At 44.8% G+C, this 20,590-nt stretch overlaps 4 protein-coding genes across 5 annotated transcripts; 3 read left to right on the top strand and 1 right to left on the bottom strand.

Annotated features, from left to right (window-relative positions):
- The first annotated feature begins 116 nt into the window (after positions 1 to 116).
- LOC148399715 (methionine--tRNA ligase, cytoplasmic-like) lies at positions 117 to 1,883 on the top strand. The gene is made up of 4 exons (XM_088374117.1): positions 117 to 557; positions 954 to 1,171; positions 1,276 to 1,444; positions 1,514 to 1,883. The coding sequence occupies exons 1-4, from the start codon at positions 185 to 187 to the stop codon at positions 1,696 to 1,698; spliced, it is 945 nt and encodes a 314-aa protein (XP_088230243.1). The 5' UTR covers positions 117 to 184; the 3' UTR covers positions 1,699 to 1,883.
- Positions 1,884 to 3,152: 1,269 nt separating this feature from the next.
- Positions 3,153 to 14,245, top strand: tbc1d9 (TBC1 domain family, member 9 (with GRAM domain)). Its single transcript, XM_088374095.1, has 22 exons — positions 3,153 to 3,787; positions 6,474 to 6,584; positions 7,050 to 7,168; positions 7,252 to 7,480; positions 7,542 to 7,803; positions 7,868 to 8,075; positions 8,145 to 8,351; positions 8,421 to 8,576; positions 8,662 to 8,812; positions 8,921 to 9,135; positions 9,196 to 9,313; positions 9,398 to 9,683; positions 9,748 to 9,877; positions 10,169 to 10,267; positions 10,380 to 10,448; positions 10,525 to 10,765; positions 10,925 to 10,990; positions 11,077 to 11,163; positions 11,294 to 11,350; positions 11,598 to 11,701; positions 11,773 to 11,949; positions 12,008 to 14,245. Exons 1-22 carry the CDS (start codon positions 3,667 to 3,669, stop codon positions 12,449 to 12,451), a joined length of 3,657 nt encoding a protein of 1,218 aa, XP_088230221.1. The 5' UTR covers positions 3,153 to 3,666; the 3' UTR covers positions 12,452 to 14,245.
- Positions 14,246 to 14,992: 747 nt separating this feature from the next.
- Positions 14,993 to 17,998, top strand: ucp1 (uncoupling protein 1). Of its 2 annotated transcripts, none has more exons than XM_088374119.1 (7): positions 14,993 to 15,152; positions 15,854 to 15,991; positions 16,052 to 16,262; positions 16,331 to 16,528; positions 16,593 to 16,694; positions 16,786 to 16,966; positions 17,035 to 17,998. In XM_088374119.1, exons 2-7 carry the CDS (start codon positions 15,866 to 15,868, stop codon positions 17,147 to 17,149), a joined length of 933 nt encoding a protein of 310 aa, XP_088230245.1. In that variant the 5' UTR covers positions 14,993 to 15,152; positions 15,854 to 15,865; the 3' UTR covers positions 17,150 to 17,998. The 2 variants fall into 2 exon arrangements, with proteins under 2 accessions (XP_088230245.1, XP_088230246.1); XM_088374120.1 differs by having other exon boundaries at positions 15,059 to 15,152; positions 15,825 to 15,991.
- elmod2 (ELMO/CED-12 domain containing 2) lies at positions 17,994 to 20,581 on the bottom strand. The gene is made up of 9 exons (XM_088374123.1): positions 20,440 to 20,581; positions 19,657 to 19,806; positions 19,566 to 19,594; positions 19,307 to 19,404; positions 19,105 to 19,234; positions 18,861 to 18,994; positions 18,660 to 18,728; positions 18,453 to 18,586; positions 17,994 to 18,385 (listed from the first exon to the last, which is right to left on the bottom strand). The coding sequence occupies exons 2-9, from the start codon at positions 19,793 to 19,795 to the stop codon at positions 18,234 to 18,236; spliced, it is 885 nt and encodes a 294-aa protein (XP_088230249.1). The 5' UTR covers positions 19,796 to 19,806; positions 20,440 to 20,581; the 3' UTR covers positions 17,994 to 18,233.
- Between the last annotated feature and the right edge of the window lie 9 nt (positions 20,582 to 20,590).

Below are 20,590 nucleotides of genomic sequence, written 5' to 3'. Positions count from 1 at the left end.
TTTGTTGGGGTTTTTTTTCATATGACGGATTTAAACTGCAAAATTACATTGATTTTTGATAGAATCCCATCCAGTTTCAATTGTAACGACACTGCCCTCTAGGGGGCAATCGAGTACTTGCAGTAGAAGGAGAGAGGAGAAAGAAGAAACGTTTTATGCACACACAGTTCATACGACGTCAGCGATGGGTCGCAGCGGAGAACTGAGCGATTTCCAGCGGGGCACCGTAGTCGGATGCCATATGTGTAAAAAGTCCCTAAGGGAGATCGCCACCTTGCTCAACCTTCCACGCTCCACCGTCAATAACGTCATCGTGCAATGGAAGCGGGAGGGCCGAACGTGCCCGCTGCCCCGCTGCGGACGGCCGCACAAGCTCAAGGAGGAGCATCGGCAGGTTCTGGAGCGGATGGCCCAGGAGCAGACCTTCCCGTCCCTGCAGGCGCTCGCTGCGGAGTTCAGGCGGGCGTCCGGAGCTAACGTCAGCGCGGCCACCGTAAGCAGGGAGCTGCGGGAGATGGGCCTCAGTCGGCGGTCGTCCTCCGAAGGGAAGGCCAAAGGTGGGTTAGGGCCGCCCCTGACTGCGGGAGCCCTGCGATGTCTTTAAAAGTGAATGCGTGCCATTTTAGCCTCAGCGCTCTTTTGTTTTTCCACTTGTAAGTTTTATACGTAAACTTCTCGCTGTCTTGTTTTTATGAGCAACCAAGAGCTAAGCTAATAGCCAAACTGGACTTAGCATTCGCGCAATATAATATATTATACCCCCGTTATTCGCGTCTCATTGACGCCCATTGAAATATAATGGGGGGGCGTTTTTTTTTTTTTTTTAACCCAAAACAGTTTTGAATTACGACAATAGTTGCTGAACAAATCAAACTTGTATTTCAAGGCATCATTGTAATACAAACTGATATTTGATTTTTTTTGTCATCATTTTGCTCTGTCTTTAATGCTAGAAAGGAAGAAGGCACAAAAAGTGGCCGAAGTCTCCGTTGAGGACAAAGTCGAGGTGGACGGCAAAGACCCAATGGACGCGTCCCACCTGGACCTGCGGGCGGGTTGCATTATTAGAACCATGCAGCTCCCGGGTACGGACGGCTTGTACTTGCAGCATGTGGATGTCGGCGAAGCTCACCCGAGGACGGTGGTCAGCGAATGCACGGCCATCAACCAGGTACATCACTAAGAATTACAACCGTACTACATTTATCAACAATGTAAATCAAGGTATTTTCCTGGTCTGCTATCAAAGCTAATGTTGGCATGTGTGGTGTTCAGTTTCAGAACTGCATGGCTGTTCTACTGTGCAACCTGAAGCCCACGCAGGTGCGAGGCGTGGCGTCCCAGGCCGTGGTCGTGTGCGTGAGGTCACTGGGTAACGTGGAGATCCTCGCACCTCCGCCTGGAGCAGTACCTGGCGATAGAGTCACCATTCATGGATTTACAGGTATTATTACAGAACTGGGGAGCGCTCCAGGATATGTTGTTTCAATGAGTTCAAATTTGTTCTGCTTAGGCAACCTGGACAAGGAGCTGGACTCCGCCAATGTCCATGAACATGTTGGCTCAGAGCTCCGCACAGACAGCCAGTGTGTGGCTACCTACAAGGGCGTGCCCCTGGAGGTCGTGGGAAAGGGCGTGTGCCGAGCGCCCACCTTGAGCGACTGTGAGGTCGTCCTGACACATGTAGGAGCAGCATGATGGAGAATCGAATCGGACACTTTTTTTTTTTTTTCCTCAACTGTAAACATGGACAACATTCCAACTGGAAGGAGACGCTTTTTTCCAATTTTGTCTTCCTTTTGCAATTACATTGTTTTCAGCAGAAGTTTGTTTTCACTTTAATTTACCGTATTTACTCCAATCCAATAGATGCTGTGCCTCTATTAATTGCCTTAAATGCTTCCTCGTTCCCCTTTGTGTTAAAAAAAAATGGAGTGTCATTAGATAACTGTCATTACTTTTAAATGACACCTAAGCAGTGACATTGACATGCAAAATGATAAGCAAAATACAAATTGCATAGTCTTAACACCTTACTACTAAAGAGTGAATGCCTCATTCCCTCTTTTCTATTAACTAATTACTTTCATCCAGTGTTTGGATCCAAGCTACATGAACTTAGAGTATACAAACCTCATAATTGCCTTACATCTACTTAACAAGCCTTCCATGAACTTAATATAAAATAGAACAGCAGGGGGTGCTATTGGGTAACTATTGCCTTCATCCAATTGACAGTGTTTTGCTCCCTGGAAGAAAAAAAAAAAAAAACACTTTCCTTCAAATGCGTCAATGGTGAAATACACATTGCAGCCATTAGGCAAGAGCAAACAGAATCTACTTTGTGATATGGAAGTAATTGTTCTGTCGGCAGATTATTGTTAAGGTCTGTCCTTAAGAAAGCCTTTGTGCAGATATGAATGCCTTACTTCCAGTACATGCCTCATAGTTTTTGCAGTAAGTGACTAAATGGCCTCTATTTGTGGAGGAAATACGGTATCCATTGTTACTTTTATGCCAATTTGCAGTATGTGTCATATTTACTGTTTATCTGGGCACATTTCTGCTTTATGATTTGAAGAATGTGTATGGATTGAAGTAATTAAAGTTGTTGCTAATTTTGATTTTTATAACGTCACCTCATCCGTGTACATTATTGACCTGTGTATTATGTCATGAATAAAAGTAAATGAAAAAAATAGTGGGGATGACTTTTACTGCCATTTGCCTGTTTGAAGGTTTGCATTTATTTTCTGTTCATATTTTAATGGTTCAATCACAGGACTTGTAACGTGTTATGAAAATATTTCTTTATTGTTTACATTTTTTTCAACTCAAAGTGAGCAAAAACAAAACGTGTCAACATCCTCATTGTATCCCACTTGTCAAAATGTTTATTTATTCCTTGCTTTTACATAAGACTTTTCATTATTACTATGATTAAATTTCCGAAAAAAAACGTATTTTATTTTTTTATAGAATGATTTATTTCAGTAACTGTTGATTTGGATAAAAGCAAAATAACATATTTTTACACACCTTTTAGATGAGTTATTTTGTCGGTGGAGGTAAGAAACGAGTCCGTCACGTCGGCTACGGCCTGTGACGTCACACGTTGGTCCAAGTTTATGACGTCACGCGTAGCGCCCAGGCTCTACTTTCCGTCAAGGAAGGAGGAGGAAGAGCGAGTGAAGACGAAGGATGGTTTCTGCCAGCCAGCGTCATTGTCATTCGCTTTGACTCCCACCTATCGCCATTGCTGCTACGACCCCATCGAAGCTTATTTTATAGCCTATATTTATTTTTAAATATTTTTGGGAGTCGTGCGTGGAGAATAAACACGGAATCTCGCGGACGTGCAGCATAACGAGCGTCGAGTCCGCGCACCTGCCACGGAGCTGGAGCACAACAAACGCCTTCTAAAATGGCTGCGACCCTCCGAGAAATCCTATTTTAGTCTTTTTATCGATGCTTATCGAGAGGAGGGCGTTCGTTATTTGGATGACGTTCGCACCACCAGCTGTTTTGTTTTGAAGTGAGGAAGCTGGCACGCTAACAGCGAGTCCTCGTTCCCTTTTTTTTTTTTTAACATTACTAATTTTAGTAATACTCTTAATTAGTGGTCAATGTGTTCTTAGAAAAATATAAACGACTGAGGTCAACATCATGTGGGTGAGTCCCGAAGAGGTGTTACTGGCGGGCGCCCTGTGGATCACGGAGCGGGCGAATCCTTATTTCATCCTCCAGAAGCGGAAGGGCCACGGCGGGGAAGGCGGAGGACTGGCTGGTAAGGGGCTTCATTATTACCCCCGATTACTAGTTCACGATTGTACTCGTAAGGTGTAGCTTTGTTGATGCTTTGTTCTTAAAGCGATATTTTTCACCTTTGAAAAGCAATAAATACGACGGAGACCTATAGTCTATATTTAGCCTTATGAATGTATCCAAGTGGAAACGGTGAAACGGGGGGGACAGTGGGGGCACAGGCCTCCTTTGGTTGGGTCCACCTTTGCTCTGTTTATCTCGTTTTTACATGTCTTCTTTGTTGGGCTGGATTGAGTCTATCTTAGACTAATCAGTCGCATAATTTTCAGGAGTGTAACAAAGACCAATTTGAATTAGGAAATCTGTTTTGTTTTTAAAGACGAGAGCATTGAACCGGATTGGATCGTTCCACTTGAAAGTACACAAAGATCTCTATCGAATTTTTTTATTGGAAAGGGATCTTTGAAGGAAATGCCACAATGTGTGTAACATGTTACAAAGATTAATTTGAATTGGAAAATCAGATTTTTTAACATGCAAATGTATCGGATCAAACTGAATCGTTCAAATTAAAAGATATGGACGTAAGCATCAAATCAGAGAGAGAGATCTTTGAAGGAAATGCCACATTTTACAGCACTAACAACTTAATTCTCAAGCATGTAAAATGACAACCAACTTAATTGCATCATACCCTTTCAAACTGAACCCTACCCTATTGATTGGACCGAATCGTTCCACTTTAAACCCGACCCACCCATGAATCATATCACATCTTATTTCTCAAAATGTGCATCGAATCATCTTTTATTGGCGTAATTCACTCCCCTAATAATCACAGCTCACTTGATTCAGATAATTCTGCAAATTCACACCAGTTTTTGCACGGTACACGCTATTACAGATTGCGGGCCGACTATAGTCAAACTCAAACTACATATATTTTTTTATTTTATCCCCCTTTGTTATTGAAACACTGAACTTTGTTCCTCGCAAAGAGTAAGTCTAAGATAAGTCTCTTTAAATGTGATAGTCAAATACTGGAATCGTTTTGACAATGCATCGATTCGTGTCAAAAGTGCGATTCAGCAAGCTAAGCTTAAAAACAGATCAGGAAGAACTTAGAAAAAGAGGAATTAACCGTTGCTTGTATTTTTTCCCCATTGTCTCTATCTTAGCATTGCATAGGGACAGCATGACGGTCACATGACCAGTTCAGTGTCGCAGGTGGACTTTTAAATGTCACTCAATCCCACTGGAAAATCACTGACACTTTTTAAAAGCTAGTGTTGCGCAACAAGCATGTCGAGATTCTGCAGAAAATGCCTTAAAGCAATAAAAGCAGATATGTTCCTGCCTGTTGAGAAACTCCAAATGTCCTGACAATGCAGACGCTTGTGTGTTGTTGAAAAGAAAAAAAAACAGGGAAGCCACTGTATGTATGAGCTTCATGCTGAATCATTCCGACCCCCCCCCCCCCCCCCCCCCCTTCTTCCCTTCTAAACTGGGCCAAACAGATACATCACAAACAAAGAAGAAGTAACACGGGTTCGGGTTTCACTTCCTAACCTTTGTTTTCGCTTGCAAATGAGCTTCTTTCACCAAATTGTTTTTCAGGGCTTGTGTTATTGTAATCACCTCATTTGTGACTCAATGTGAGAGCAACATTGGAGAAAGTAGATGAGTGCTTTGTAATTAAAATAAGAAGTGATCGGCATGAAATGGAATGGTCCATGTCCGCTAATGATGTACTATAAATAGATGAATTTCTTTCTGCATTTTTGCACGGCTATAGATGACCTCGGCGTTGCTGTCATGAAAGCGCCATTGTTGCGGACGAATTGAAAACGATTTGTGGCGTTTTAAGTTTTTCGACGAAATTCTCCTGCCGCCGCGCTGGGCAGTGCTGGTGCTGGGGGATGATGTCATCCTTATGTAAATGCTGAGCTTGCCACTTGGCAGAGCTGCGACGCGGGCACTAACCACATTTGCGCTTCTTTTTTTCTGCACACAATTGGCAGCACTAACAGGAAGCAGAATTTTGAATGTTGGACCCGAGCGGGCCTTTTGCGTCTGTTTGATCAACGTGTTTTTTAAAGCAACCACTGCCATCTATAATAAATATCCTTTATATTGAAATCATCAACTTGGAACACGGTGGCTTCCAAGTTGTGCTTCTCATGCCAGAAGCTTAACAGACACATCACAAACAGAACTTGGATCATAAACAAAAGTCTTATGCAACCCGGCAAGCAGTCTGCCATTTGGTGTCCACTGCTCTCTTTTCTCTTGCCATTAAAACGATTCATCTGAAGTGCCATCTTGGAACAGTGCATTTTACAAAATGTGCTTCTTAATCCAGTTTATTTCTAGCTGAATGGATTCCAAATAAACCCGGATAAAACTTTTGAAATAGAGACCATTAACAAGCCTTATGCAACCTGGCGAGAGACACGGCCTTCTTTCACAAAGCCAGCAGTTATTACGTTAAAATAGATGATAAATAAATACTTTGAGGTAAGCTGATTTGTTTTGCTCCAACTACACAAAGCACTAATTGTGATTACAACCTATCACATGGTTTGTCCAGGGGGGTTGGAGAAAATTAGCTAGGGAATTTCCCCAGGAGGTCTTCTTATCACACAGATGAACAGATCTTTTTTTTTTCGGAGGATTTGTTATGAAGCTTTGTTCAATATTTGTTGCAGGTCTATTGGTGGGGACCTTAGACGTGGTCCTGGATTCGAGTGCCCGCGTGGCTCCCTACAGGATTCTCTACCAAACCCCGGACACTCTCTCCTACTGGATCATCGCTCACGGTAAGCGGCAACTCGTTTTTGAGCGGAAGGACCCCCCCCCCCCCTTCCATCCGCCACATTTCCTGTCATTTCCCATGTGTGTGTCAGAATGGCCCCGCTGGATGTTCGCAACCCAGATTAAAGAAGGGAATTTCAATTTCGATTTCCTGTCTTTAACAGATGTATCCTCTTGTTGAATTTTCTCCAGTTAGTATAGCAAATAGGAATTTGCAGCTTTGCAGTTTTGGGTGTATCCATTATTTTGCTAGCTTAATTTCGCATGATAGCAGTTACTTTCCTTTCTCCGTTCCTCTGTTTCCAAGTAAACATGACTCATTCCCCTGTTGAGGGAGAGTGCTTGAGTGGAACTTTCCAGTTATTGATCCGAGTCTGGAAGACAAAACAATTTAGCTAGCGGGGCTTGCTAGCTCGTCCAGGTTGCTTTTAGCGGGAAAACGTTCAACATGTCCGTTTCCAACCCCTCAGGAACGTCGCGTAAAGAGATCACAGAGCACTGGGAGTGGCTGGAGCACAACATGCTGCAGACGCTCTCCATCTTTGAGAATGAAAATGACATCACCACCTTTGTCAAAGGAAAAGTGCAGGCAAGTCGAAACACAACGTCTTCTCCTCGAAACCGCTTGAGAACAGGCTGTCATTGCTCAACTCGGTTTGAAAACCTCCGCAGGGCATCATCGCCGAGTACAACAAGAACCACGACGCCAAAGAGGACGACGACACGGACAAGTTCAAGGAGGCCAGCAACAAGTTCCGCAAGCTGTTCGGCATGCCGGACGAGGAGAAGCTGGTCAATTACTACTCGTGCAGCTACTGGAAAGGCAAAGTGCCGCGGCAAGGCTGGCTCTACCTCAGCATCAACCATCTGTGCTTCTATTCCTACCTGCTGGGCAAAGAAGGTTAGAAGGTTCCACTAGATCAGGGGAAAAAAGTCTCCTGACCATTTTGTTTGTCTTTCAGTCAAACTGGTGGTGCGCTGGGCCGACATCACGCAACTGGAGAAGAGCGCCACCCTCTTGCTGCCCGACGGCATCAAAGTGAGCACGCGCAGCCAAGAGCACGTCTTCTCCGTCTTCCTCAACATCAACGAGACCTTCAAACTGGCCGAGCAGCTGGCCAACATCGCCATGCGCCAGCTCCTGGACAACAAGGGCTTTGAGGAGGACCGCTCGCTGCCCAAGCTCAAGAAGAAGTCGCCCAAGAAGGTGTCGGCCCTCAAGAGGTGAGTGTCCACGACGCCGCTTTGGATGCGTTCCTCTTTTACCTAATCGTCGTTCTTTCTGCAGGGACTTGGATGCCCGAGCCAAGAGCGAGCGCTACAGGGCGCTCTTTCGTCTGCCCAAAGATGAAAAACTGGACGGGCACACGGACTGCACCCTGTGGACCCCCTTCAGCAAAATGCACATCCTGGGCCAGATGTTTGTCTCCACCAACTACATCTGCTTCACCAGCAAGGAGGAGATGCAGTGCAGCCTCATCATTCCTCTCCGCGAGGTCGGAATGAATCAACAGGACAATCATGGAAGAATCATTTGAATATTTCGTCCCATGAACAACTTTCAGGTGACCATCGTGGAGAAGGCCGACAGCTCCAACGTGCTCCCCAGTCCCGTTTCCATCAGCACCAAGAACCGAATGACATTCCTGTTTGCCAACCTGAAGGACCGGGACTTCCTGGTCCAGAGGATCTCCGACTTCCTGCAGCAGACGCCCTCCAAAAGCTGCCTGGAGTGGGAACTCACCGGCAGCCTCAACAGCTCCGACGACGAGGTGAGAAGGTGGATTGGGCTCGCTCGTCCAAGTTCCGCTTCCTCTCAACACGCTCGGTGCTTTTTGTAGGTTTACGGCCCGCCGCTGTCCAGCAGCCCGCAGCACAGCTTGAGCTCGGAGGGCGAGCGAGCCTTCAACCTGAACGACAGCAGCGTGCCCACCGCCTCGCAGGCCCTCATGACCATGTACCGACGCCGCTCGCCTGAGGACTTCAATCCTAAACTGGTGAGCCAAAAATTCCATTTGCAACTAAATTGAGGAGAGATGATCACACTTGCATTACTAGCAAAATTGTCGCTCGTGTGCTCAGGCTAAGGAGTTCCTGAAGGAGCAAGCCTGGAAGAACCACTTCACCGAGTTCGGCCAGGGTGTGTGCATGTACCGCACCGAGAAGACCAAAGATCTGGTCCTCAAAGGCATCCCCGAGGGCATGAGAGGAGATCTCTGGCTCCTCTTCTCTGGTGAGCTTCCACCAGCACACAATTAAAAGGATTAAAAATGGTAGAAGACAATCGTAACGATTTTGTCACAATTTATTAATTATGGTCGGCGGTCTCTGTTGTTCTCAGGGGCCATCAACGAGATGGCCACCCATCCCGGCTATTACGAAGACCTGGTGGAGCGCTCCATGGGCAAATACAACTTGGCCACCGAGGAAATCGAGCGGGACCTCCACCGCTCCCTGCCGGAGCATCCCGCCTTCCAGAATGAGATCGGCATCGCCGCCCTCCGCCGTGTCCTCACCGCCTACGCTTTCAGGAACCCCAACATCGGATACTGTCAGGTACGATACCTCCGTTGTGACTTGGACATTTTTGGGGTTGACGTTTCTATGACATCACAGGCTATGAATATCGTGACGTCGGTGCTGCTCCTCTACGCCAAAGAAGAAGAAGCCTTCTGGTTACTGGTGGCGCTTTGCGAAAGGATGTTGCCCGACTACTATAACACCAGAGTTGTAGGTCAGTATGCCGAATCAGCATTTTCTCTTGAATGAAATTCTGGAGCTGGATAAAAAAGTGATCCGGACTATGTGATCTTCTCAGGAGCTCTGGTGGATCAAGGCGTCTTTGAGGAGCTGGCCCGCGAGTACGTTCCCGAGCTCTACGACTGCATGCAGGACCTCGGCGTCATCTCCACCATCTCGCTCTCCTGGTTCCTCACGCTCTTCCTCTCGGTCATGCCGTTCGAGAGCGCCGTGGTGGTAGTGGACTGCTTTTTCTTCGACGGCATCAAGGTGATCTTCCAGTTGGCCCTGGCCGTGCTGCACGCCAACATCCACCAGCTGCTCGGCTGCAAGGACGACGGCGAGGCCATGACGGTGCTGGGCAGGTGAGAAGGTCGCAAAGAGGCGTCATTTTTGCTTTCGTATCGACGGAACGTTTGTCGCTCGTAGGTACTTGGACAACGTGACCAATAAGGACAGCACCTTGCCGCCCATCCAACATCTGCACTCCTTGTTGACGGACAACGGAGAGCCGCATCCTGAGGTGGACATCTTCAAACTGGTCCGCAGCTCTTACGAGGTATTTCACAATAAATAATAAACTGTCAATGCTATACGTCGTTAAAGTGGCCATTAATCTTGGAACGATTCCCGTCAAATCTCAGTTTAATGGCTCTTGGAGCATAATTGTTTTATTTGGTACGCTTTGTGACAAGTTAAGAGCAACAGAAATCATCTGTTCTTCTTTTAATGTGACCTACACACGGATGTCATCAGACTACCCGGCTTAACCTTTGCACGAAATTCTTCTTTCGTCACCCGTGATTTTTTTTTCCAACCAGTCACGTTTGTCGCTCTCTTCTGCGTTAAGAAATTCGGCTCCATCCGCGCGGACGTCATCGAGCAGATGCGTTTCAAACAGAGGCTGAGGGTCATCCAGACCATCGAAGACACAACCAAGCGCAACGTGGTAAGAAAACGCCGTCTCGTTCTCGAGCGTGAGAAAAGGAAATGTCCACGGCGGACAATCTATTCTTTCTTCACACTTAAGATCATTTTGAACGCTCACGAACACTTTCTAGGTCAGGACTATTGTGACGGAGACGGCCTTCAGCATCGAAGAGTTGGAGGAACTCTTCGTCCTCTTCAAGGTAACCTGTCAACATTGCGTTTTAAGATTCGAGTTGTTTGAGATACCTGAAAACAATCCAGCATGTCTCCTTTTAGGCAGAGCACCTGACCAGCTGCTACTGGGGAGGCTGCAGCAACCCAACGGAGCGCCACGACCCAAGCCTGCCCTACCTGGAGCAGTACCGCATCGACGTGGAGCAGTTCAAGGGCCTCTTCAAGCTCCTCTTCCCCTGGGCCAACGGCGCCCACTCCGACCCCTTGGCCGTGCGCTTCTTCCGCCTGCTCGACCACAACGGCGACGCCTTCATCAATTTCCGGGAGTTCATCAATGGTCTCGGTAGGTCCACTAAAACTATTGTGTTGGCAAATTTTACTCTTTGTGTCCTTAAATGTTCTTTTTTAGATTTTTATTTATTTATATAGTATTTAGTCATATTTTATTTATTTATTCATTCTGCCAGTATTATTAATATTATGATTTATTGGTGTATTGCAGGTGTTCTGTGCCATGGGGACCTGACGGAGAAGCTGAAGCTCCTTTACAAAATGCACGTCTTACCCGGTGAGCCCCAAAAAGCCCCCCCAGTAGTGGCGATGTCCCTCGCTTGCTTGCGTGGAATGACAATATTCACGTTTTTTTGTGTCAAGAGGTGACCAGCGAGCAAGAAGAGCCCGACTCGGCCTTCGAGGCCACGCAGTACTTCTTTGAAGACATCACCCCGGAAACGTCCATGGGTAACCATTTTGCACATGAATGCTTGTAATAGAAATGTTGGAAATGTTAATGAAAATATTTATGATTACTTTAACGCATAAGTGATCAGTCAACAAATCGTTGCAACGCATTTTGTCATCTTCTCTTCAGGCCACCGAAGCGAGAAGGACGACGGCTTTGTCGGGGTTACTTTGAAAACGGAAAAAGGTGAGCGCCAAGTGAATCGTATTTCATGAAAGCCACGTCATTTATCTGTGAGTTCACGGAAAACAAAAGGAAATTGTAACTCTCCTCCATATACGTCGACATGGGAAAACCCCGTTGGAACGAGTTGTCCTATTTAACGGCATTCCTATGAAAATGTAATTTGTCTTTATTTGCGGGCAGGCCGCATTGTTCCCCCAGCTGAGCGTGAACGTCACATGGGCTGATGCTTGTGAAAATATGTTTGCAGTGAAGAAGCTGAGCGCTCCCGACTATCGCTACTACCTAAAGCTGTGGAACCAGGACAGCAAGTCCAAAACGGAGCACGCCAAGGATCTCCTTAAGCTCAATCAGGTAACATGCTCGCATTCACATCCATTTTTCTATTCATTATTTCCCGTTTTCACAAATGTTTGCCAACGCAGACTCAGTTCATCGAGCTGTGCAAGACACTCTACAGCATGTTCAGCGAGGATCCCGCCGAGCAGCAGCTCTACCACGCCACCGCCACCGTCACGAGCCTGCTGCTAGAGATGGGAGAGGTGGGCAAACTTTTCCGCGCCACTCGCCGGGACCACCAACTTGGGGATCACTCGTCTGAGGTAGGTTGCCATTCTCAATTGAGCGACTCCTGTGGATATAAAATAGTTTCTTTTTTAGGAGGACGAGGAGGAGCGTTTGCCAGCCATGCAGGACATTAAGCTGGAAGACTCCTCGCCCAAATCGGCCATGCTCACCTCGGACGACGAGGCCAAGGACGACACGTCGGTGTCGTCGTACTCGGTCCTGAGCGCCGGCTCGCACGAGCCGGACGACAAGCTGCGCTGCGAAGACATCGCCGACGACACGGTGCTGGTGAGGAGCGACGAAGGCGACGAGGAGAAGAAGAAGAAAAACGGCCACGCCGAGCCCGGCGTGGACAAGGACTGGGCCATCACCTTCGAGCAGTTCCTGGCGTCGGTGCTCACCGAGCAGGCGCTGGTGCTTTATTTCGAGAAGCCCGTCGACGTGTCGGCGCGGATCACCAACGCCAAGAACGTCTGCAAAGTCGGACGCAAAGCTCTGCTGTCCACCAGCGATTATGAAATCTCACTCTCTGGTTGAGAGGAAGACACCATTCTACGGTTTTAGAAGGAAATTTACAGTACAAGTCTAAATTCACAGTAATCCCCCACTATTGGCAGCGGGAAGGAACGAAGCCCTGCCACCAATAGCGAAAAATCGGCGACTCATTGAAGCCCCCTAAGAAGGATTACATTCACAAGCTGGCATCAAAGCACTACTTTTGTCAAAGCCTCTCAAAAGACTTCAATATAGTTTTTGCAAGATGCCACGAGATAGCAACGATACACTACTTTGCCGAAAATGAAGCTCCTCCACGCACATTCAAAACAATGTTTTTATTGCTTTCGCCCTAATTAGGGCACGAACAACCGGCCAATTTAATCAGCCGATATTAGCCGTTTTAAAATCTGCAAATTTTGGATTTTTTTATATATTTCTTTTGTGATAGTTTTTTTTTTTTTGCCAATAGTTTTGTTTTTTTATTGATCAATTAATGGCATTCAAACACCCTCTCCCAACAATGGGCAAAAATCATGTTTTTTTTTCTTTTTGCCAATTTTTGCCAAATGTTTATTTTTATTAAAATATAAAATAAAGATAATGACATTAAACTCCCCCCCATTTTTTTTCTCTATTGTTAATCTCGACCCCCCCCAAAAAAAACAGTTAAAACCATGAATAACTTCCCACCAATATGTGGGCGATTACTGTAATGTAAAATAGTACAATGAATGTGACTAAAAATCCACGCGTAGATGCAACATAATGTAATCACAAATTGTTGCTGTACACTAGAAGTGCTGTCACTATTTTATGACCGTTTATTCCCAACTTTATTTGAGCCATACATAATTTATTCTAATTTAAAAAAAAAAAACTCATGCTCGTCCACCAAACCAAAATGTCGACACACTATAGTCTTGGGTCTGTGTAGTCAAACACTGCTATTATTTTGTTGCATGAACGGCAACAACTGGACTGCAGAAGTTAATTGTACCATCTAATGGAAGAGCATTTAAATATTCTGCCTGTCACTATACGTCACTCTTTGGATAGATAAAAAAAAAAAAGATTTGTGGGAAATAATCACTTTCAGACCAATGAAGTGAAATTAAATCATTTGGCCACAGTGGTAAGGAATCGCGAGAACGTCCGGTCTGATGCAACACAATTCCTCTGCATGTCAGTATCCTGCTCATTATAAGTCAATATCACATTGTAGTCCTAAAAAATCCCACGCCAAAAAAACCCAAAGGATTTTATCCAAGAGGAGACTGCGGGCAAATGAGACTACTGAGGAAAAACTGGGACCTAGCAACAGCAAAGTGGAGATTGAGGAGCAGATCACTGCAACAGACACTGCGGGCAGTGACAAAATTGAAGCGCTGCAGCAAAGTCGAGACTAAGGCGCACGAGGCACTACTAATATGAACAATTTTTTTTGTCATTCCTAGCCATGCCGCCTTGACGTGCTCGACGAGATAGCAGCAGCGCCAAGCAGATACGGGAAACAAAGCGAGTGGACCCGAGCGGGTGCCATGCGGTTGACAAGTAGTGTACGGTTAGTCCACTTCTTCCTATGATTCCCGTGAAGGCTGTTTTGTAGAACTGAAGTCTTGAAACGTGCACAGGAACTATCGAGTGTTGAGTGTATGACACTATAGTCACTTTACGTGGGGTCTTCAATCTAATAGAATTCACTTGTGTATTTTATTACCTTCCCCACTGCATGTGTTTTTTTTAAAGCAATCTTTTTTGTATGTTTTTATGTTGCTTCTTTTTTTGGGATGCACTGAATATCACTCCGTCAAATTAAAATGAAAATAATACTGACTTTTCTGCTTTATATCTTTTTATTCAGATTTATGACCTCATTGTGGATAATCATGGTTCGTTCATTTGAGTCGTCTCTAATTTTGTATAGAGTGACAAAGTTAATGAAAATAATCCAAACATCTTGATAAGAGAGTTGATATCGTCTACGCACCACTGATTAAGTCCCTTTTTTGTGGTATAACAAATCTAGAGCAAGATAAATCATTTCAGAAAAATAAATGGCTCCGATAGTGTGGTTGCACAAGTGTGCACACCCTCTTATAATGATGTGCTAATGGCCCGACTAAACCAATCACTTTCACCTCACCTCAAAGTTGCTTTTCCTGACATTTATAGACTTTTACTCTCCACTGTACGTCATTACGGCATTATGATAGCGTGATGCAAAAAGCTCTTATCTGTTCCACGGTGAACTTCAGTCACAACTTTTACCTTTGTCGCAGTCATGGAACCCCCCCCCCCCCCCACCCCCCCCCCCCCACTCTCTGCCATCAGAAAAAAATTGAGAACTAAGAGCAGGCAAACATGACACTCATGAAGACATTGTCTCCAGTTGATGTGTCAATAATACGAGTTAATTAACATTTTGCTTGTCATGCTAGACGTTACTTACACTGGTGGGGTGAGGGAGGGGGGGAGGGGGGGGTCGCGGGAGGCCTATGACGAGGTTGTTTGTTTGAAGAGCACTCAATTGAACATTGACTTTTTGACAGTCGCTGGACTTTTGACTCCGGGGGACTCAGCAAGTAACGCCTCTTGCTTCGGTATCATAAAGAGATCGAAAGGGGCGGGGGGGAGGGGGAATGCATAAATAACGGAGCCAAACCACATCCTACCTGCCCTTTATGGCTTACAATCTGCTAATCCTGCCCGGCGACACACGAGACTCCACATTTCACGTCATGTAAGTAATTTTATTTTATTAAATGTTGTTCATGTGCATACTTTAAGGTATGTGGGGGGGGGTACTAACATTTATTGAACCAAGGTACACAGTACATTGGGGGGGAAAAAAAATCTTACAGCACACTCCCAAACAAAATTGGCACATTATGTAATGGGTTGCACTAAAATAATTAGAATGAATCCAAGTCATGCAAAATGTAGGCTTGTTTAGTTTTCTGTTTTATGAATGGCAATCAGTGGATTGACACGACGAGTTAATTGCATTTAATTGCTGACCTGGAAAGATAAACAAAGATACAATTCAGTTCTACTCAAATGAATCAATTCCAATGTTTTGAGCTTGAGTGAAGGGATACTCAAAACAAGAATATTTTATATTTTTTCCACAAATCTAAATACTATTGGTCAGTCCACACGTCTGGGTGTCATTTTTAAAAATCCTAAGTGTTGAAAATGGCTTGCTCTCTGGTGATGCAATGTTAATGGTTGAACAAAAATGGTTTTTGAGGAATTTTGGAGGTGCGATTCCAAGGGCTTTTCACACTGCACTTAGTTTTCTTCAGTGTTTTCTGTCGATTGGTCCTGTTAGCACTCTGAAATTAATTGGGTCATCCATGGCGTGTCGTTAAGTGCAGTGTGAAAAGGCCTTTACAGGTTTTGGATTCCCTAGATTGAACAAAAAAGCGTGACCCCCCCCAGATTGTGGGCGACATGGTCGGCCTGAAACCCTCAGACGTGCCCCCGCCCCTAGGGGTGAAGATGGCAAGTGCGGGAGCGGCGGCGTGCATCGCCGACATCGTCACATTTCCCCTGGACACGGCTAAAGTCAGACTCCAGGTGAGTTTGTCCGTGTGACGTTACAATGAGTCCTCGAAAAAACACGTTTCTCCAATTCAGATCCAAGGCGAAAAGAAGGTGGCGGCGGCAGCAGCTAAAGACATCCGCTACAGAGGCGTGTTCGGGACCATCACGACCATGATCCGTACCGAGGGTCCGCGGGCGCTCTATAACGGGCTGGTGGCGGGGCTGCAGCGGCAGGTGTGCTTCGCCTCGGTCCGAATCGGCCTCTACGATAACGTCAGAGATTTCTACACTGGAGGAACACCAAGTAGGTTTTTATACAACCTCTCCAAATTCGATCTTTGTTGGATTTCATTCCCGATATTTTTGGTACAGATGCGAGCGTGTTTATGCGAATCCTGGCCGGCTGCACGACGGGCGCCATGGCGGTATCGTTCGCTCAGCCCACCGACGTGGTGAAGGTGAGGTTCCAGGCTCAGATGAACCTGGACGGAGTGGCACGGCGCTACAGCGGCACCATGCAAGCCTACAAACACATCTTCCAAAATGAAGGACTGCGCGGACTCTGGAAAGGTCTGTCGTCATGACGACCGAGACACATTTGGCCTCTGAATGAAAGATTTGGAAATCCCACCAGGAACGTTACCCAACATCACGAGGAACGCGCTGGTCAACTGTACCGAGCTGGTGACGTACGACCTCATCAAAGAGGCCATCCTGCGACACAAGCTCATGTCTGGTAATAAATGTTCCGAGGAATCTCATTGGTTCGTGGCCCTCACGCCCTCCAGCTGATAACAGTCGCCGGCGTTCCCCACGCCTCCCTACAGACAATCTGCCGTGTCATTTTGTCTCGGCCTTCGGCGCCGGCTTCGTCACCACGGTGATCGCCTCCCCGGTGGACGTGGTGAAGACGAGGTACATGAACTCACCGCCGGGTCAGTACCGCAGCGCTATCAACTGCGCCTGGACGATGATGACCAAAGAAGGCCCCACAGCTTTCTACAAGGGGTGAGGATGGCGAGCCTCGTGAGCTTCTACTCCACATCAAGACCTTCTCATAATTTCGTGTCTTTTAGCTTCGTGCCGTCCTTCCTGAGGCTGGGCTCGTGGAACGTTGTCATGTTTGTCTCCTTTGAGCAAATCAAGCGCGCCATGATGGTGACCAAGAAGCGCTTTGACGCCTCCAACTGAGCCTGACTGCAGTGGACACAACATTAGGTACACTCAGTACATCTCCCTCTCAAGAAAGAAATTGTGGGGTTATCAAATAATTTATTATAAGTAAATGTAGTCATAAATTATTTTCAGATTAAATAGTTAAATGCACAATATTTTTTGAGTATTTTTTTAAATATTCCAACAAATTAAATATGATTATTGTTCTGAATATTATGAATGACTATTTAATACAATTCAAGATTTAATTAGAGGTGAATATAATAGTTTAATATTCTAAAATAATCATTGAAGAATATGAAATATTCCCATATGAAAAGTTGTATTAATTCAATACATTAAATACAATTCTTGAATACAGTGGTGCTTTCCAAAATACAGTTTTCTTGCATAAATATATTTCATATTCTAAGCAATATATTGTAGATAATTAACCTAATTGCATTTAATGAATTACCATATACAATTATTAAGTACAGGCACAATCAAATGTTTTTATATATTTAATGAAATGTTCATTGTAAAAAAAAAACCAACAACCTTAAATGTCTTATGTACATGCCACAAAATGCATTTTTAATACTTCCAATGTATTTTGTTGATGCTATTTTAAAACATGTTAACTTTTATTCAACTGACTACATAACAGTATTTCCTCTCTCAGAGGTGTAAGGGAAAAAAAAAAAAAAGTACCAAATATTATGTCCAATGAGTGTGACACACTGTGTGTAAGTGGGGGTGGGGTCAGAGGTAACATTTGCACTTTAATAAGACGTCTTAATCCTCCCAAATGTCCATAGTACTCACTTGTATAAGATGTTTATATGAAGAAGTGTATCTATAAACAAACTTCACCTCCTTTTACACTTTGCTGTGTTTGTGCCTTTATTAGAAGGTTTACAGGGTGAAAGGTCACGCACAAAAATCTTGCACACACAAAAAAAAACATTGGTCACATATATCAAAATCCTGAGATGGCTGTTTTAAATGTGTATTATTACTATTATGGATTAGTTGACCAAAACATGAATTCCATTGGAGGTTTGTGCTTTTGTCTTCTTCAGTCCGTTTCCAGGCTAGCGTTGCGACTGTTGTAATTTTAGGACGGGGCGCTTAGAGTAAGAGACACTTGAGGGTCCTCCAGACGGGTCAGGATGACATTGTTGAACTTCTCCCTGTACTGGTTGAAGAGCATGATGCTTTCGGGTTCCTCGACCCGCCAGAATTTATCAAACTCAAACGCCAGGTAGCCTGCAGCGAGAGATGAGAAAAAAAAAATCAAGACCGATTTTTAACTAATTTAGTTTGGCGTCCTCACAGTAGAGCTGATGAAAGTGTCGTAGGTCGGGAGCGCCCGGGACCGTGTTGTAAAAATGAGCTTTGAGGGCGCCGCTCTTCAGCAGGCTGTACGCCATCTCCGTCAGGTTGATCCCCACGATGGCGTACGAGTACCTAAAACACACGGCAGATATCAGGGGATGGCTTTTACGACGGCTAAGCAGTTTAAAAGGAGTTTCTGTCTCACCCCAGTTTGGGATGGTTTGCATGAGACAGAACCTGACGAGCTTCTTGTGTGTAGTTTTCACTGAAGAACCTGTGAGGGAAATAAAAACAATACAAATTTAAAAAAGACACATCAAATGTAGAACTGTCAAAATTGATCAGTTAATCGGCAACTAATCCATTATCAAATGAATCGACAACTCTAGTGGCATAAAGAACTCACAGAAGGTTTGTGAGACCCAGCACGCCCATTCCTCGGAAGTCCGTCTTGGGGTCGTCCCCTTGGAAGCCGATGTCGCCCCACTGCTTGGTCACCCTGGACTCCAGCGCGACGCTCGGCATGAGGAGCTCCCAAAGCTGAGGACGATGCACAATTCCCGTTTTGTGGCCGAACGCCAAATTGCTTTATGGAAGCTTAGTAATGAAGTAGGAGTGGATTCTTTGTGTCCATCCTTAACTATACACACCTTTATCAGCATGTCCTCATGTTGAGGGTTCTCAGGGCTGAAGACTTCCTTCCTAACCTCTTCCACAGTTACATAAAGGCTCTTGTAGCCTGTTATTTGCAGGAGGGACGTGTGCAGGCTTTCCTTAAAACTGCAAAGAAGGAAGAAGGAGTAATGTTAAGACTATTTGCCTGACCCGGTTCCGAAAGATTCTTCATTTTACAGGGGATTTTTCTGCGTTTTGATGTTCTTCTCCTTCATGATTTGCTCCACGTGTTTTCCTAAGTGCTCCTCGCTGCTTTCCACGGCGCTCCGTAGAAGCTACAGAGGGAGAAAAATCACAAATGAAACCATAGTTGTCAAAAGTTTATGTGATGAAAACTAAAAGTTATATTAATTGTATTTATTACCACAACTGATTAACAGGAAGCTTATCTACTAGTGAAACTCTTCACACCTAGCAAGATAACACATCAGCTTACCTTGCTCTTTGATGACTTCAGGGAGTATTCTGCAATGGTAGATACAGAATTGTAAGACACTAACTTATGATATATAATAATTCATTTCTACCTGTATTTAATGTTCTGGCCGCCCCCGGCCTGCATCCCGAGCATATCCTCTGCAGCTCACATGTTCCCGTCGCCTGCCTGATGAGCCACTTGAGCCAATATCTCAAGTAGGTTGAGTACAAGTATTGCCAGATATACATCGGCAAACTTCCTGCAAATGCCAAAAGAGAAAAATACTAGGTACTATAGATCTATTCTATTGTAATGAAGTGTAATTATGATAAATATAGTGATAAAATTCCATATTGGCTTCTATAATGTAATGTGAACACTACAGTAAAATACAAAATTAAAAAATGGGAGAAAATGAAATTGGTGGTTAAAAATGTACAAATCAAATAAATAAGGAACTACGAATGAATTAATATTTTTGTTATTGTTCCTAATTTATGTGTTATTAAATTTGGGGTGGGCGTTGCATTAAAACTGTTTATTTGATTTTTTTCAGCTATAGAGAAGTAATATTCTCGAAGCTGAACCAACAATGCGCATTATAAATGTATTTGGTTGCTAAGCATAAACACAAATGTGATCTGATATAAACGTAGGTGGGTAAACGATCGATTTTATTGTGCGTCTACGCAAATAAGCAGCAATTGTACGACCTGCCGAGGAGTCTATGAACGAACGACAAAGTGGCCAAGTGGCCACGAAAGCATTGTCTGGACATCAGGTGAAGTTGACACCCGGGCGAACAAAACAAGAGTTAGCTTCGCACACTCGGCTAAGCCTGCTTGACACTAATCGGAGACGATAAAAAATGTTTTGGGTTTTTTTCCCTTACCGTTCTTCTTTTCTTATAATTTAAAAAAAAAAACGGGAAATGTTCACAATTCGGGGTGAACGAATCTGCAGTTACAGACTGACAAGACAAGCGTGTCGTCGCGGCACTTCCGGCAACAGCTGGAGTTACCGGAAGTGGTGCGTTTGACCTG

The sequence above is a fragment of the Syngnathus floridae genome, chromosome 4 (genome assembly GCF_059516105.1).
Source record: "Syngnathus floridae isolate MCC-2025c chromosome 4, RoL_Sflo_1.0, whole genome shotgun sequence".
NCBI lineage: Eukaryota > Metazoa > Chordata > Actinopteri > Syngnathiformes > Syngnathidae > Syngnathus > Syngnathus floridae.
The sequence above is the reverse complement of the archived record's forward strand: the minus strand, read 5'-3'. Positions and strand labels throughout refer to the sequence as shown.

What these genes read in the sequence shown, in the direction of transcription:
- LOC148399715 (XM_088374117.1), top strand. Translation starts at nt 185, where the DNA reads ATGGGTCGCAGCGGAGAACTGAGCGATTTCCAGCGGGGCACCGTAGTC. An exon ending in CTCCGAAGGGAAGGCCAAAG is followed by an intron (nt 558 to 953) that starts GTGGGTTAGGGC and finishes CTTTAATGCTAG; the next exon opens with AAAGGAAGAAGGCACAAAAA. An exon ending in AATGCACGGCCATCAACCAG is followed by an intron (nt 1,172 to 1,275) that starts GTACATCACTAA and finishes TGTGGTGTTCAG; the next exon opens with TTTCAGAACTGCATGGCTGT.
- tbc1d9 (XM_088374095.1), top strand. Translation starts at nt 3,667, where the DNA reads ATGTGGGTGAGTCCCGAAGAGGTGTTACTGGCGGGCGCCCTGTGGATC. An exon ending in TGGTCCGCAGCTCTTACGAG is followed by an intron (nt 9,878 to 10,168) that starts GTATTTCACAAT and finishes TTCTGCGTTAAG; the next exon opens with AAATTCGGCTCCATCCGCGC. An exon ending in ACACAACCAAGCGCAACGTG is followed by an intron (nt 10,268 to 10,379) that starts GTAAGAAAACGC and finishes AACACTTTCTAG; the next exon opens with GTCAGGACTATTGTGACGGA.
- ucp1 (XM_088374119.1), top strand. Translation starts at nt 15,866, where the DNA reads ATGGTCGGCCTGAAACCCTCAGACGTGCCCCCGCCCCTAGGGGTGAAG. An exon ending in GCGACACAAGCTCATGTCTG is followed by an intron (nt 16,695 to 16,785) that starts GTAATAAATGTT and finishes GCCTCCCTACAG; the next exon opens with ACAATCTGCCGTGTCATTTT. An exon ending in CCCACAGCTTTCTACAAGGG is followed by an intron (nt 16,967 to 17,034) that starts GTGAGGATGGCG and finishes CGTGTCTTTTAG; the next exon opens with CTTCGTGCCGTCCTTCCTGA.
- elmod2 (XM_088374123.1), bottom strand. Translation starts at nt 19,795, where the DNA reads ATGTATATCTGGCAATACTTGTACTCAACCTACTTGAGATATTGGCTC. An exon ending in GGCCAGAACATTAAATACAG is followed by an intron (nt 19,595 to 19,656) that starts GTAGAAATGAAT and finishes CTACCATTGCAG; the next exon opens with AATACTCCCTGAAGTCATCA. An exon ending in ATGAGGACATGCTGATAAAG is followed by an intron (nt 18,995 to 19,104) that starts GTGTGTATAGTT and finishes CATCGTCCTCAG; the next exon opens with CTTTGGGAGCTCCTCATGCC.